The sequence below is a fragment of the Stegostoma tigrinum genome, chromosome 32, assembly GCF_030684315.1.
Source record: "Stegostoma tigrinum isolate sSteTig4 chromosome 32, sSteTig4.hap1, whole genome shotgun sequence".
NCBI lineage: Eukaryota > Metazoa > Chordata > Chondrichthyes > Orectolobiformes > Stegostomatidae > Stegostoma > Stegostoma tigrinum.
Window position 1 is genome coordinate 29,952,070 of NC_081385.1, and position 16,122 is coordinate 29,968,191.

Here is a 16,122-nt window from a genome sequence, read left to right on the forward strand (position 1 = left end):
CATGACAGAATATTTTGAAAGAGAGAATGTTTTATTTGTTTTGCAGTTTTGAAATATTTTTAAATTGTTCAATGTGATGGATGGTTCTAATCTTTGGGGCAAGAGGAGGCAGTTCTGGCAGTGACATCTCATGCCCTGCAACTGCCTGGGCACTGAGTGCACTCCCTGCAACTGTGTTGGCAACAGACTCACCAACATAAAAAGGGTTGTCCAGAGGGACAGCATTTGGTGCAGAATTAATCAGGTAGTAGACACAGATATACTGGACTAACTGGCCTCTTTCTGTGCTGTAAGATTCTCGGATGGTAGAATATATGGTGTGTGATATGTGACTCATTCTTTAACGTACCTGGACCTGCTGTAGTTCAAACAATTCGTCAGACTGTAACTGAGTCAGAAATTACAAGCACCATAGAAACAAATGACAACTTGGACACCACTGAGACCATAGCAACATCGAACACAAACAAGCAATGAAATATATTTTTAATGTTTGGTAGATTAGCTTGTAAACACAATGCAGTGTGAAGCTGTATTCAGCAGGAAGTTCTTGCACTCCCCAGACTGATACATCACTTTACAGAGGATTATTTATCAAAGACATATTAAACAATCATTTCATAACCACCCACCCTAGTGCAGTGCATGGGGACATGGCTCTAAAGCTCCAATTGACCACATCATCTCTGCCTGGAGCTGCATTACTGTAGGAATTAATGAGTGAAGTTTGAATGCACCCTCACTGGGATAAGAGGCATTATTCAATTTGATCATCTGTACTGTAATTGTATAGACCTGCCTTGTGTTCCTGTTACCCTTAACACTCTTGATGAACAAGAACTATTGATCTCAGTTTTGAATTACTCTGCTTTAGAGGGAGAAAACATTGGATCTCTGCAAGTCTTTGTAATTCTTTACATCACACAGATTGGCTGAGCTGTGCTTTTAATCATCAAGAGTCTGCCACCAAGACGAATTAATTTCTCTCTACCGAATTTACCAATTTCTTTAATCACACCAATCCTCTTGTTTAGCTTGCTATTTCATTCCCTTCACCTGACTGCTCTGTTTTCATCAATCTGGTTGGCTGATGGGATCCACTCATTCTCCTCACTGACCAATATCTGATCTTCCTGGATTGGTTTGAGGTGCTTGGTGCAGATCAGGGGGCACCACTGCTGGTTGGCAGCAGAGAATTAGCAGCTCAAAGAGCCCTTGTTGACACTTATCTCCTATGACTACATCAGCAAAGAATATATTAAAAGGAAGTTCTCTTTTGGCTCAGTGTGACTGCTTTTGGAAGTGCTGGTTCTGCTGCCTTCTCTACAGATACTGCCAGACCTGCTGAGTTTCTGTGTTTCAGGTTTTCAGTGTCTGCAGTTCTTGGTTTTATTTTTGTGAGCAGGATTATGAGACTGAGGAATTCATAAACAAATAGGGAAGAGCAATAGTATTGCAAGATTGATGATTAGGCAAAAATTTTAATCTTGGATAGTCATTAAAAATGAGCAAACAATTCATTTTGCACTGCTCTGCAAGATAAACTTCTATCATGATTGTACTTTATTTCATCATTTTTATAATCTCTTTTCTAATCTGTCCAACTCTTCCCAGGTCTACCTTCAGACCAGGAACCAGTGCCCGTTGAGGACAATGAGAATGTCAGCCTGGCAGAGCAGATCACAGATGTGGTGAAACGGCCAGCATTCATCGCTGGCATTGGGGGAGCATGCTGGGTAATCCTGATGGGCTTCAGTGTGTGGCTGTACTGCCGCAGAAAGAAAAGGAAAGAGCTCAGTCATTTCACTGGTAAGGGAGGAAAGGCAGAGCAACAGCATCACATTTTATTTGTGCAGCAGCTTTAATCTAGCAAATCATCCCAAAACGTTGCTTAGAAATGTTAGAGCAAAATTTAAAAACTAATCTACAAAAGGACATGTAGATAAAACCTACCTTCTGAAGTGACATCCCTAAGAAAGAGGAGAGAGATGAAATAAATGCATGGAGGCCAGTATTCCCATCCCCAAGTTACCCCTTATTTACTTGTGCACGGTACACTAGCTCAGAGTCAGTCCCCTGAATTAAGGAGATTCCAAACCCCATGTTTATGTTTGTCAGCTAGGGCTTCCTGATAGGCACAAGTTAACAACCCAATCAAAGATCTCATAGGCAACAAGATTCAGTTGGTTCCAATCACTACAAAAGGTTTATTACAAACTGTAATGCAGTATAAAAATAGGGAGGTCTTGCTTAAGTCACCAGGCATTCATTAGACTACACCCAGAATACTGTGAACGGTCTCCCCTCCCCCTCTCCCTCCCCTTCCCCCTCATCAAAGGAAAAATATACTGGCATTGGAGGCAGTTCAGAGAAGGTTTGGTAGGTGGGAGGGATTTCCTTATGAGCAGAGGTCGAATCGGCTGGACCTGTACTCATTGGAATTTAGAAGAACAAGATCTTATTGAAAGTTGTAAAAATCTGAAGGGTCTTGACAATGTCGACCCAGAAATGTTGTTTTCCCTTGTGGGAAAGTCGACAATGAGAGGGTATGAATTCATTCATGGGATCGAGGCTTCACTGGTAGGCCAGCATTTATTGCTCATCCCTAATTGCCCTGAAGGCAGCTAAGAGTCAACCACATTACTGTGGGCCTGGTATCACATATAAGCCAGACCAGGTAAGAATGGCTGATTTCTTCCCTAAAGGACATTAGTGAACGAAAGGGTTTGATGGTCATCATCAGACTCTTATTTCCAGGTTGTTACAGAATTCAAATTCTACCATCTAGCTTGGTAGGATTCAAACCAGGGTCCCTAGAACATTACCTGAGTCTCTGAATTAACTGTGTAGTGATAATACCACCAGGCCACTGCTTACCCTAAACTGAGTAAGGGACTGCTCATTTAAAACAGTGATGACGATGAATTTCTTGACTCAAAGGGTAGTGAATCTGTGACATTCTTCTTATTGTCAAGGTTGGGTCAGTAAGCATATTCAAACGGAGATATACAGATTTTAATCAATAAGGGAATCAAGAAATATGTGGTAAAGATAGGAAACTAGAGCAAGAATATTTTCAAAATATCAACTGTGCAAGGACTTGTGTTACAGATGGGCAACTCGATGGTTAGCACTGCGACATCAGCTCCAGGGACCTGGGTTCAATTCTTGCCTTGGGTGACTGTATGTGTGGAGTTTGTAAACTCTCCCTCTGTCTATGGTTTCCTCTCGGTGTTCCAGTTTCTTCCCACAGTCCAAAATGTGTAGGTTATATGGATTGGCCATGGGAAATATAATGTTGCATAGGATACAGTAGGGGTTGGGGTTGGGTGGGATTTTTTTTGGGGGGTTGGGTGGGATTTTTTCGGAGGGTTGGTGTCCACTTGATGGGCCAAATGGCCTGCTTTCCCACCGTAGGGATTCTACGATTCTTATATCAACCCACCACCAAACTGACCACTCAAGCTAATAACTAATAATAAGCACTGGCCACTGTTGGCAATGACTTGGGGAGAAATGGTTATTGTTTCCTTAGCTACCATGCTTCAGCCCGGTCAATGGTGAAGCAACTGGTCAAACAAACTGCCTCAGGATACACTCGCTCCATTTCCCCTCACAGTCACCTTCCCTCTTGGAGCACAACTGAATGAAAGATCTTGAAATGTGGGCAATCTCAGGCACTGCCCCATTGATGAATTATCCTGCACAGGGCACTGTATTGCTGGGGCTGCAGTTTCTTTCTTCAGTTTCTTTTAAAAAAGCATGTCAGCAATTTTGTTATTTTCTAATATGACCCTATGTTTGCTCAAACAAAGTAAATTCAATTTCTTTTTTGGCCAGATTCAAATTCTCTGTGTGTTCACTCAATCTGTGCCGCAATAATTCTATAATGATTAAGACCTGGGCCTACCACAGGAGAGATCAGAAGCACTGAGGTCTCTTGCCATAGAGTATAGATGGTGACAAGACCCAACATGCAGTGTCTGACCAGGAAACTCTCCCGTTCTTACTGCCCGCATAGGTTCATTGGAAGGATTTTCAGGTTGGCTGCTGGCCACGTTGGGATTTGATGACCACAAATGGTCATCATAAAGTAGGATTTGAGCCCAGAGCTCTGGGTTAGACTGCATCAGAGGAGCTCCATCAGAGAAAATAGCTCAGGATGCTCCCTTAGGAATATGGACAGTTAACAGCATGGTCTTGGTGGCTCAGTGACTTTGAAGTGTTGATTGAATTCGCTGACTATCTTCTTTCTCTCCTCTTTCTTTCACAGCTTCCTTTGCATACACGCCAGCAGGTATGTTGTGCAGCTGTTTTCAATTCTCTGATATTTTGAAACACTTCCTTGTGGTCTGCAAAGGTACAGAGGTTGTGACTGTGAAGTGAAACAAAGCTCCAAAGGTCATAGGCATTCAATAAATGCATCACTCTACCCAGTTTTTACACAGCAACACTCCAATGAGTTTTTCCGTTGTCACAGACACAACAAAATTACCTCATCTGCAAAGGTTCAGTGCACTCCTATTAAAAGAGCTGCAAACTAATTCCTGGCTGTCTTTTTAAATTAAATGATTTATCCAGAATTGTAGCCGTCAGCCAGATCAATTTTATTCAGTATATTGTGCCCCCTTGTGATGCTGCATTAAGTATAGGCTGGGAGAGCTGATCTGTTTGGAAACCTGATGAGAAAATGGTTGCCTGTCAACCTTGCGGAGAGAGCTGGTCAATAAAATGGATTTTCTTTTCAAAGAACTGCTGTAAGCAAAAAAACAGAAATAAATTAACGTGGATCAATCTGGCTGGGTCCAGATGCCAAAAAACAGAAATGTAGTGATTTTTATCACATACGATCACTCTTTTAAAAATACAGGGGTGTTCAAAAAATGGACCACATCCAATTTGCAAGTGCAAGCAACTCCACTCTCAAAGCACATTGTCACGTCTGTTCTATGTATTGAATATATAACAGGAAGTTAAGCTTTTTGGACTGTGCCTTCATGTTAATGGTCTATGGAAGTGCTTTGAAAAAGCCTAGGGGATGGCTTTATCAGTCTGGAGCTACCAAAGGGACCTGTTCTCAAAAATGCTGGAGATCCCAGGACAGGGATAATCCGGTACTTGGATGGAAAGTCACAGATCTCAAGCCACTTTTCTTTATCCTGAGCCTGAGATTTTGAGCATTCATCAGCTGTAAGGAAGAGGAAAACCTATTGTAATAATTGAAGGCACAAAATCAGGCAGTTTCTCCAAGCTAACTTTAGTCACCAATGTGGAGCTACATCCATCAGGAGCATACACCAGAAATGTGGCTGCATTTTGCAAAGTGGGGTGTCCTCTAATAACTGATGTGCCCTTGCATGAGGGACTACGTAAAGTCTGAATATGTGACGCTTTTGACTTCTATTCCCAATTTAGAAGGGCCTGGGTTTACCCAAAAGTCAACAGGAATGTTTCCAACTCTTAACTGTAGCTCATAATCGAGCCTTGCAGGAGAATCAAGGAGGCGAAAAGAATGAAAAATAATCCCTTTACTATTATAATCTGTTATGGACCGTTCCATAAGATATGGAGTTTGGACGTGGGTTTACACTATACCTTTTAAGACTGTGGGGCATTTCCAAAGTGGTTTACAAGGATTGATGTGCTTATGAAATACGGTCACAATTCTAATGTAAGAAATGTGGCATCCAGTTTACCTTTCAGTAAAGTCCAGTTAAATGATCCACATTCTGAAAGTTTCAGTTGACTCTTTTCTCCCCATCACATTCTCAGGAAGTGCAATCCAGATGTGAGCCATTCGCTTTGTAACAATATTTTAGTCTCAGGCACATGCATAGCTATTTGATAATACAGGACTGAGTATTCAAAAATACTTTGGGGAAAAGTACGTGGAGAGGCTGGAAAGGTTCAGGTTTTTTCTTTAGAGCAGGGAGGGTTGAGTGGCAACCTGATAAAGGTATATAACATTATGAGGGGCATGGACAGGGTGAATAGAAAGCAGCGCTTCCCCTTAGTTGAAGGGTGAATAACGAGGTGGCATAAATCTATCGTGAAAGGCAGGCATTTATAGGAGTCTTGAGGAAAGAGCCTTTTCATGCAGGGAATGGTGGGTCTGCAATGTACTCCCTGGGATGGTAGTTGAAATGGAAAACCTTGTTTAAAAAGTACTTGGATCAGCACTTGAAGTGTCATAACATTCAAGGCTATGGGCCTAGTGCTGGAAAGTGGGACTACTATAGGTAGTAATGTACTTTTGGTGGCACAGACTCAATGAGCTAAAGGGCCTCTTCTGTACCGCATGATTCTATGATTATGCCCTAAGCTCACATTGCTTCTTTGTGAATCACTTCAGCTCTGTGCCCTCTGATTCTCAATCCTTGGGAAGAGGTTCTGTATATCTACCCTGTTCAGACCAATACTCTCTTTAATTTTCTCTTTGACTTGTGCACCTCCAAGGTCAGTGCATGGCAGTAACTTCTAAACCCATGCTTTGGCACACCGATCATAGAGTCATAGAGGTGTACAGTATTGGAACAGACCCTCCAGTTCAACTCATTCATGCCAGCCAGGTATCCTAAATTAACCTCGTCCCATTTGCCAGCATTTCACCCATATCCCTCTAAACCCTAATCCATATACCCATCCAGATGTATTTTAAATGTTGTAATTGTACAAGCCTCCATCACTTCTTCTAGCAGTTCATTCCATACATGCACCACCCTCTGTGTGAAAAAGTTGCCCCCTCGGTCCCTTTTGAATCTTTCCCCTTAAACCTATGTCCTCTAGCTTTGGACTCTCCCACCCTGGGAAAAAGACCTTGTCTATTCACCCTATCCCTGTCCCTCATGATTTTATAAACCTCTATAAGGCCACCCCTCATCCTCCGATGCTCCAAAGAAAATAGCCCCAACCTAGTCAGCCTCTCCCTATAGCTCAAACCCTCCAACACTGCCAACATCATTATAAATGTTTTCTGAACCCTTTCAAGTTTAACAACATCTTTCCTATAGCAAGGAGACTGGAACTGAAAAACAGAGTGCACAGAATTTCAGAGAAACCTCATACTGGCCACCCACATTGCCCTGCAGCTTAGAGGGAACTCTGGTCTAGACCCCTCAAGATTTTGAACAGCTCGAACAAATCTTCTCTCAACCTGTTCTTCAAAGAGAACAGGCACAACTTGTCTAATCTTTATATAGAACTGAAGGTTCTCATCCCTGACATCATTATTTTTATGAATGAGCTTAATGTACTATGACTTAATATAGATGCTTTTTTTTGTTTTCTTTTGGAAATTATCCACATTTTTCATGAATTGATGACAGATTTTTCTTTCTGCTTCTCCCATAAAGTAGCGATACTAGAGGGTGGGAGGTTACTGTGCAAGGCTGCATTACAATGGCCTGTATGTAATAATCTTTTTCCATTCTAATTATCCTACGCCTTCACTGTGACTTAAGGATACAGTTTCTTGTAAAGTTTTAACTGGTGTTTGCTTTCATGCAGTAGCTTTTCCACACGCAGAGACCGCGGGCATTGCAAGCAGCAGGTAAGTTCCAATCAGCTCCTTTAAAAACAAATCTGCTGAAGTTTTTGATCAGTGAATCAAGGTTATGGTGTTCACTTCCTGATGTCTTCTCTTAGGCCAGGAATGCTGAACGCAAACGTCACCAACTACCCCTGGCTGGCAGACTCGTGGCCAGCTTCCAACCTGATGCGGAATGGGAATGGAAAGGAACCCACTGCCAGCTCCTGTGTGGCAAAACATGAAGCTACAGAGCGATTCTACAATGGTAAGTAAGCTGCTGGCATTGGTGAGTGTGCACAAGGGCAGGAGATCTGTCTGTCAACACCCATTATGTGTCCCTGGGTGTTGGTGCTGTGTGAATGATACCATAGGGAGAGTGAGAGAAACATACTCCCAGGGACTGCTGATTACACACCAGCAGGCCACCTTTTTGATTTTCTGAATTGTGCTGCCTATGGACACAATGGCACAATTCCGCACTGGTAGCGAAGAATCATAAATGTACGCCCCCTTCTCAGGAAACCAATGAAATGATGCACAGCCACTTCAGGCTGGCTGTCATGAGATAAGTGACCGTTTCATCAAACTTAAATGGCGACATGTGAGGGCGTTTTGCTGTAGCAAGCCTTTTCCAAATTGGCTTTGGAATACAGCTGATGTTGGCAGAAGTTGGCGTTTATTGTCCACCTCTAATTGATTTCGCAGCCGGTGTGAGCCACAGGCGTCTGCGGTTTGATACAACTGAGTGACTTGTGTGGCCACTCCAGAGGACAGTTAAGAGCGAACTGTATTGATTTGTAACTGGAATGAAGTGGAGGCCGGGCCAGTTAACAGCTTTTGGTTGCCTTCCCCAAAGAACTGTGGTCAACTGGTTAAGCTGTTACTGCAACCCACAGCTTTTAATGATAACAACATACTGTTTAAAAATGTTCTTAAGTACATTCTAATTTTCAAACGACTGCAGTAAAAATTCAGTGTTGTGCCAGATCAATTTAGGCCTGTAGACAATGGAGTCAGTAAACCAACTCTTGCATGCCCACATCAAAGCACATGTCGTGCCCTCAGCCCCATCTATGCCGAATTCCTATTTTTGAATGTGATGCAGTGGCAAAGTGCCAAACATAGGGCACGGACAGGAGATTGATAAGGCGCCTGTGTAGAATGCTCAAGAGCAGATCAGTGTAGTGCAAGGCTGAGGGACAAGGAGCCATTTTTCTTGTGGGGCTCATCAGCTCCTGACTACATTTTGCTGCTGGTTTTCCCGAGCCTTGGGAAATCTAGCTGTCTGCTGTTAAATTGGATTCAGGTTCCCGATTGTACTGTGGGAATGCAATTTAAATATGCTAATACAAAGCCCGACTACCTAAGGGCACATTGCGGAAATTTCCCAATTTTACAATCACTTACTCCCTCCACCACACACAGACACAATCAGCACTCCCCCCCCCCCCACCACTATTGCATAAAGAACCTGCACTTGCACGATGATAGAGATTTCAATCAGTTGCTTTGACATGCTATCAGTAGATAATTTTTTTTTACAGTGCATTTACTGTTATGTTAGGTATTTAGAAGGGAAAAGACTAAAAATGCAGTTACAGAGAGAAGGCAGAGGAATGGCACAAGATGAACTGTTCCTTGGGAGAACCAATGCAGCCATGATGTAACAAATCAGCTCCTTCTGAGCTGTGAGGATTCTGTTATCCCACCTGAGCAGGCATTTTGCACACTGGACTTCAGACAGTCAGTGAACTGGGGAGCCAGTAAATCTTCTTGATGGCAGCAGCCAAGGGAATAATGCTGACCATAAGATGCATGAACAACCTCCGATATCTTTTAATGTGCTACAGGAAATGTTAGAATAAACAGATTTTATATAGATCGTGACATGTACACCCAACAATGCAGTCTTCCCTCAGTACAGCGCTGCTGGTTACACTTGGGTAGAAGCTTGGTTCCCCCACATTTGGAATACAATCCTGCTCTGTAGACTCTCTGTAAGGTATAGATGTAGTTAAGAAGATGTTGAAAAGATTTAAGGGCATGTCTTCAAGGAAGACTGAACAGACTGGGGTTCATTTTTTCCAGAAATGAGAATATTAGGGATGAACAACCTCTACCAATTTTTGGAAGCCCAACAATGGTGGCTGAATAAATGATGTTAACCAATAAATACAACAGGGAATTTGGGAGGAACTTCTTTACTTGGGTTTCTGTGCCTATATCAGCAGAAAAGTAGTCCTTAACAGATTCACAAATAAATGATAACGTGATGGTAATCCTGATTAGCTATTCCTCATGACCCTTCTCAACTTGTCTGTAGCCTTAGTCACAGAATCACCCTCCAGGACCCTCCATTGTCCAGCTGGGTGACCAGCTTCCATTTGTGTCCACGTACCAGTCACCAGCAAATCACCTGCAGTGTGTTCTCTTCCCAGCCACTGTTATCCCACTGCCGGGTGCCAAAAGTCTATTCTTGGTACCATCCTGTTTCTCACTAACACACTGGTCCTTGGTGACATCATCTAAAACATAATATCAGGATTCATATCTTCTCTGACAGCACCCAGTTTTGATCTCTGCACCATTCCAGATGGTCAGGCTGCTTTCTGAGCAGAAACTTTTTAACAGTTAGATATTGGGAAGACAGAGACTATTGTTTTTGGTTGTTGATACAAACACTTTTCCCAAGCCACTGACTTCATTACTTTTTTCAAGTATCTTTCCTGTTTATCATGTACTGAACATTAGGCCAACCATGAACTTGGAGGTTTCCACAAATGACCTTTTGGGGGAACTAACCCCAGAATATCACTTTACCTGAAATACTGTACTCAAGGTAGCAAAATGGTGATGTCACTGGCCTAGTTGCCCAGAAGCCCAAGATAATACAGTGACAGCATGGCCTCAAATCCACTGACATTGGTAGAAATCAAATTTCGTGTTAAAAAAAGTCCTGAATTGAAAGAGTGCCTCAGTGATGGTGACCATGATATCTCTCATTGGTTGTTGTAAAAACCCATCTGCTTCACTAATTTTTTTTAGCAAAGGAAATCTGCCATCCTCACCTGGTCTGATGACATCAGACCTAAGCAATGTGGTGGACACTTAACTGCCCTCAACATTCCTTTCAGTACAACTGTGGATGGGCCACATTAGCTGGCTTTGTCACGGGCATCCATCAAGGGATAAGGAGGAAATAATATGCTGTAACAAAGTCTACTGATTTGTAGACGCCAACATTTTTAGGGCATTCACATTAAGGAAAGCCAAGTAAATTATCAGTGAACATTATATGCTATGTTAACCTGTGCTTCCAATAGACTTGATTGACAAACCTCTTTGTGTTTGACTGTCTTACCTGCTGCATATCTTGATCCAGATGCTGGCATTTCCAATTATATTGCCCAGACGGAAAAATTTGGAACAATGGTCTCGGATGGCCCCATCTACAGCACTATTGACTCTGCCAGCGATGAGATGCGCACATTCAATGGGGCCTTCCCACCTCAGCAGACCACACTTTATGCCAGCACACCTGTGGTGCCACTTGGAGTTCAGAACCAATACACAGCGGACTCTGTCAACGGGCACTGGGGCCTACAACCTGGACCCTCCAATGCCCAGTACTCACAGCCTGAACGTGGGAAGTCAGAAGCTGGTAAGATGTTTGGCACCATTTTATCAAACTGATTTTTAACTAAAATTAATGTTGGTACCATTAGCATCAGAAAGACAAAAAACATCAATGCATCAGCTTGGCACATCTTGGATATCCTCTGCTATCCTTCATCAGCTGAACAATTTGTTATTGGTTTCTTTCAATGGATTAGAAAGACCAGAGTGTGGTGAGCTGGCAATACTATTCAAAATATTTTACTTAATTAAGATCCTTTACCCTATTTCTCATGCTCTTTTTACATTCTCCAACAGTACAAACGAGAAAATTATAGGGTGGTAAGGTGGCTCAATGGTTAGCACTGTGTGGAGCTGGATGAACACAGCAGGCCAGGCAGCATCAGAGGAGCAGGAAAGCCGATGTTTCAGGTCTGGATCCTTCTTCTGAATAAATGTCATCTTTCCTGGTCCTCTGATGCTGCCTGGCCAGCTGTGTGCCTCCAGCTCCACATCTTGTTATCTCAGACTCCTGCATCGGCAGATCCTATTATCTCTCAATTGTTAATATTGCTGCCTTACAGTGGCAGGGACCTGGATAGATTCTAGCATGCAGTAACTGTCTGTGTGGAGTTTGCACATTTTCCCTGTGTCTGCTTGGGTTTTCTCCAGGTGCTCTGGTTTCCTCCCACAGTCCAAAGATGTGCAGGTTAGGTGGGCTGGCCAAGCTGAATTGCCCCATGTTGTGCAGATTGGGTGGAGTAACTATAGAAATGCAGGATGACAGGGAGAGTGTAGGTGGGTGGGTTTGGGTGAGGTGCTATTTGGAGGGCTGTAATTGACTTGATGGGCTGCATGGCCTGCTTCCACATTTAAGCTGTAATCGCTTTTGCTAATGCAGCTTTGTAGTCAGGCTGTAGGAAAATAGGAACAGGATTAGGCCATTCAGTTATTCAAGCCTGTTCACCATTCAATGTCTGATCTATATCCTAATTTCACATGTCCATTCACCTTAGCGCACATTGCCCTTGGCAGAATGAAATCTATCAATCTCCAGACATAAAATTAATATTTGAGATAACATCCACCATGTTTTGCAAGAAAGAGAGCCTCCTAGCTAATTTAGTTTGATTCGACCAAACCCTCCAAATCTGGCTCTGACTGACTTTAGTTATACACTGCCGAATTGGCTCCGTAGACGGATGAATGCATCAGGGGCAATGATGATGAGATTGAATTGCCTGCTGTTTTTTATACAGTCAGCCGAGCACAGTCTCAAATAAATAACATGTCTTGGAAAACAAGGATTCCTAAAAATCCCTGGGGCAATTCTGGGTCTCTCTCTGCTGAGTCAAATATTCATCTTTTTAGCAGTTGGTGTACGTCACCTAACTTAGTGGAGTGAATCTTTCTGACATGGTGGGTCCCAGTCTAGCCTAAACAGCAGGAACATCCACTAGGCGAGTGCTGTCTAATTCTCTTTCAGCGTAGTCTTACTGTCTCTTCTTTAAAAGGAGGGTTCACACTTGAAAATAACTTGAGAAACTTTGGGAAACAATAGGAGGCAGGAAATAATTGGAGTGTTTGAGGGGATAATGTAAGTGCATTAATTATGTCTGCATGTATGGATACCCATGTGTTATGCATGCTTCTGTGTCTGTTTCATGAGTGAGCTGCTTACTCATGATTTCTAGGTTCATTTCTCATTTTTTTCTATATATATGAGCTTCATTATATGCATGTGTGTCTGTAGATCTTGGATCAGGACTTCACACGTGATTATTTGTTATGACCACACCTTGGGCATGGTTCCCAAATTTGTTTTAGTTTCAGAAGGGATACCCCAAAACATTATGCTCCTGGGTGATGAGGGATTAAACAGCTCCCCTTCTTTATTAACGCAGCTCCATTGGTCAGCAGCAACAATTTAAAAATTATCCCTCCCTTTGTGTATAACTTCCTCACAGACCCAATTTATCTGCTGTTTTAAAACAAGCCAAAGTATTCAGGCATTTCTTTTAAACAAAAAGAGTGGTTCTATTCATTACATGTGTGATGTTTAAAAAAGACAGAACAAAGGAGAGGAGAGAGAATTGTGATGATAACCAGAGGTGGGATCAATACATTAATAAGGGATGATCTCCGATCAGAAGAACAAAATGTTTGAGTTGAATTTAGAAATAACATGGGGCAGCAGACATTGATTGGATTTATTTATGGGCCACTAAATAGTTGTAGTCGTGTGGGGCATGGTATAAATCAGGAGATGAGAGTAACACATTTATCATGGATGACTTCAAGCTACTTATGGACTGTGTGAACCAACTACGCAGTATAACAGGAGGATGAGTTTCTGGAGTGTTGTAAGAATGCTTTTTGAGACCAGCTAGTTAAGGAGCCAACTCGAGGACGTGCTGTTTTAGATCCAGTGTTATGTTATTTAAAAAGGTTAATTAGCAATCCTATTATAAGAGAACTTTTAGAGATGAGTGACCACAATCTGAAGAATTTCACATTATGATTGTAAGTAAGAGAGTTTATTCTGAAATAAAGATGTTAAATATAAATAAAGGAAATTATGAAGGCATGAACTGGCCAAGATGCATTGGGAAAACACATTAAAAGGCATAACTTTACACAGGCAATGGATAGTCTTTAAATAACTATTACATGACTTGCAGCAAACATACATTTGTATAAGGTACAAAAGCTCAAAAAAAGTCGTTCAGCTGTGGCTAACAAATGAATTTCAGCATTGTCTAAGATGAAAAGAAAGGACCTATAAAGTTGCCAGAAATGGTAGTAATTCTGAGAATTGATTTTAAAAAAATAATTAAAGCACATGGGATAGGAGGTAATGTACAGGTATGGACTAATGATGGGCTAACAGGAGGGAAACGTGGGTCATTCCCATGTTGGCAAATGGGGTACCACAAGGATCGGTATTTGGGCCTCAGCTGTTCACAGTATACATCAATAATTTGGATTGGGAACCAAGTTTAATATTTCCAAAATTGCGGATCGTACAAAGCTAAGTGGGACTGTGAGTTATGAGGAAGTTGTAAAGTGGTTTCAGCAGAACTTGGACAGGCTTAGTGAAAAGGCAAGTGCATGGCAGGTGGAATATTATATGGGAAAATGAAAGGTTATCCATTTTGGCAGCAGAAACAGATGTGCAGATTATTTCTTCAATAGTAAGAGGTTGGAAAGTATAGATGTGCAAGGGGATTGAGGTGTTCTTGTCAGTAAGTCACTGAAGGCTGACATACAAGTGAAGCAAGCCATGAGGAAGGTGAATGGATGTTAGCCTTTATTGAGAGAGGATTTCAGTAAGAAGTATTTAAGCCTTGCTTCAATTTGTATGGTATCCTGGTTAGACCTGTGCAGTTTTGGTCTCTTTTATCAAGTAAAATATTATTACCATAGAGGGTGTACAACTTAATAACAGGACTATCCTGTGAAGAAACATTGTGCAAATTTGGCTCATATTCTTGAGTTTACAAGAATGAAAGGCAATCTGATTGAAACTTACGAAATAGGTTAGTCAGGGTGGATACAGGTAAGATGTTTTCTCCTGGCTGGGGAGTCTAGAACCAGGGGCTACAATTTAATAATAAGGGTGATACCGCTTGGGTTTGAGATAAGGAGGATTTTTAAAAAAACTCAGATTGTGATGAATCTTTGGAACTCTACCGTTGAGAGCCACCCAAGACATTTTTCCATCCCCTCCCCTGTCCGCTTTCCGGAGAGACCACTCTCTCCGTGACTCCCTTGTTCGCTCCACACTGCCCTCCAACCCCACCACACCCGGCACCTTCCCCTGCAACCGCAGGAAATGCTACACTTGTCCCCACACCTCCTCCCTCACCCCCATCCCAGGCCCCAAGATGACATTCCACATTAAGCAGAGGTTCACCTGCACATCTGCCAATGTGGTATACTGCATCCACTGTACCCGGTGCGGCTTCCTCTACATTGGGGAAACCAAGCGGAGGCTTGGGGACCGCTTTGCAGAACACCTCCGCTCAGTTCGCAACAAACAACTGCACCTCCCAGTCACAAACCATTTCCACTCCCCCTCCCATTCTCTTGATGACATGTCCATCATGGGCCTCCTGCACTGCCACAATGATGCCACCCGAAGGTTGCAGGAACAGCAACTCATATTCCGCCTGGGAACCCTGCAGCCATATGGTATCAATGTGGACTTCACCAGTTTCAAAATCTCCCCTTCCCCTACTGCATCCCTAAACCAGCCCAGTTCATCCCCTCCCCCCACTGCACCACACAACCAGCCCAGCTCTTCCCCCCCACCCACTGCATCCCAAAACCAGTCCAACCTGTCTCTGCCTCCCTAACCGGTTCTTCCTCTCACCCATCCCTTCCTCCCACCCCAAGCCGCACCCCCAGCTACCTACTAACCTCATCCCACCTCCTTGACCTGCCCGTCTTCCCTGGACTGACCTATCCCCTCCCTACCTCCCCACCTACACTCTCTCCACCTATCTTCTTTACTCTCCATCTTCGGTCCGCCTCCCCCTCTCTCCCTATTTATTCCAGTTCCCTCCCCCCATCCCCCTCTCTGATGAAGGGTCTAGGCCCGAAACGTCAGCTTTTGTGCTCCTGAGATGCTGCTTGGCCTGCTGTGTTCATCCAGCCTCACATTTTATTATCTTGGAATCTCCAGCATCTGCAGTTCCCATTATCTCTGAAACTCAGACTTTGAATATGTTTTATGTCAAGATTAGCAGATTTCTGATTAACAATGGCGTGCAGGGTTTTAGGGATGCTACCGGTAAAAGATATTGAAATGTTCAGTCAACCATGATCATATTGAATAGTGGGACAAATCTGATGGGCTGAATAGCTTACGACTGTTCTTATGTTATATGCCTCTTCATTAAATACCTTTTGGAAATCCATATTCAACTACATCAATTGCATTAAACTCATCAACGTTCTCTGTTATCAAAAAACAC

General features: G+C 42.7%; 1 protein-coding gene across 4 annotated transcripts in view; it reads left to right on the forward strand.

Moving 5' to 3' along the window:
* The window catches only part of robo3 (roundabout, axon guidance receptor, homolog 3 (Drosophila)), a 515,549-nt gene that overhangs the window by 455,932 nt on the left and 43,495 nt on the right, over positions 1-16,122 (forward strand). For 3 of the 4 annotated variants that reach the window (XM_059639127.1, XM_048562049.2, XM_059639126.1), the window contains 5 exons: positions 1,615-1,809; positions 4,274-4,297; positions 7,507-7,549; positions 7,645-7,793; positions 10,911-11,189. In XM_059639127.1, coding sequence (XP_059495110.1) covers positions 1,615-1,809; positions 4,274-4,297; positions 7,507-7,549; positions 7,645-7,793; positions 10,911-11,189 — 690 coding nt within the window. The remainder of the gene's footprint in view (positions 1-1,614; positions 1,810-4,273; positions 4,298-7,506; positions 7,550-7,644; positions 7,794-10,910; positions 11,190-16,122) is intronic. The other variant, XM_059639125.1, reaches the window with a different exon arrangement.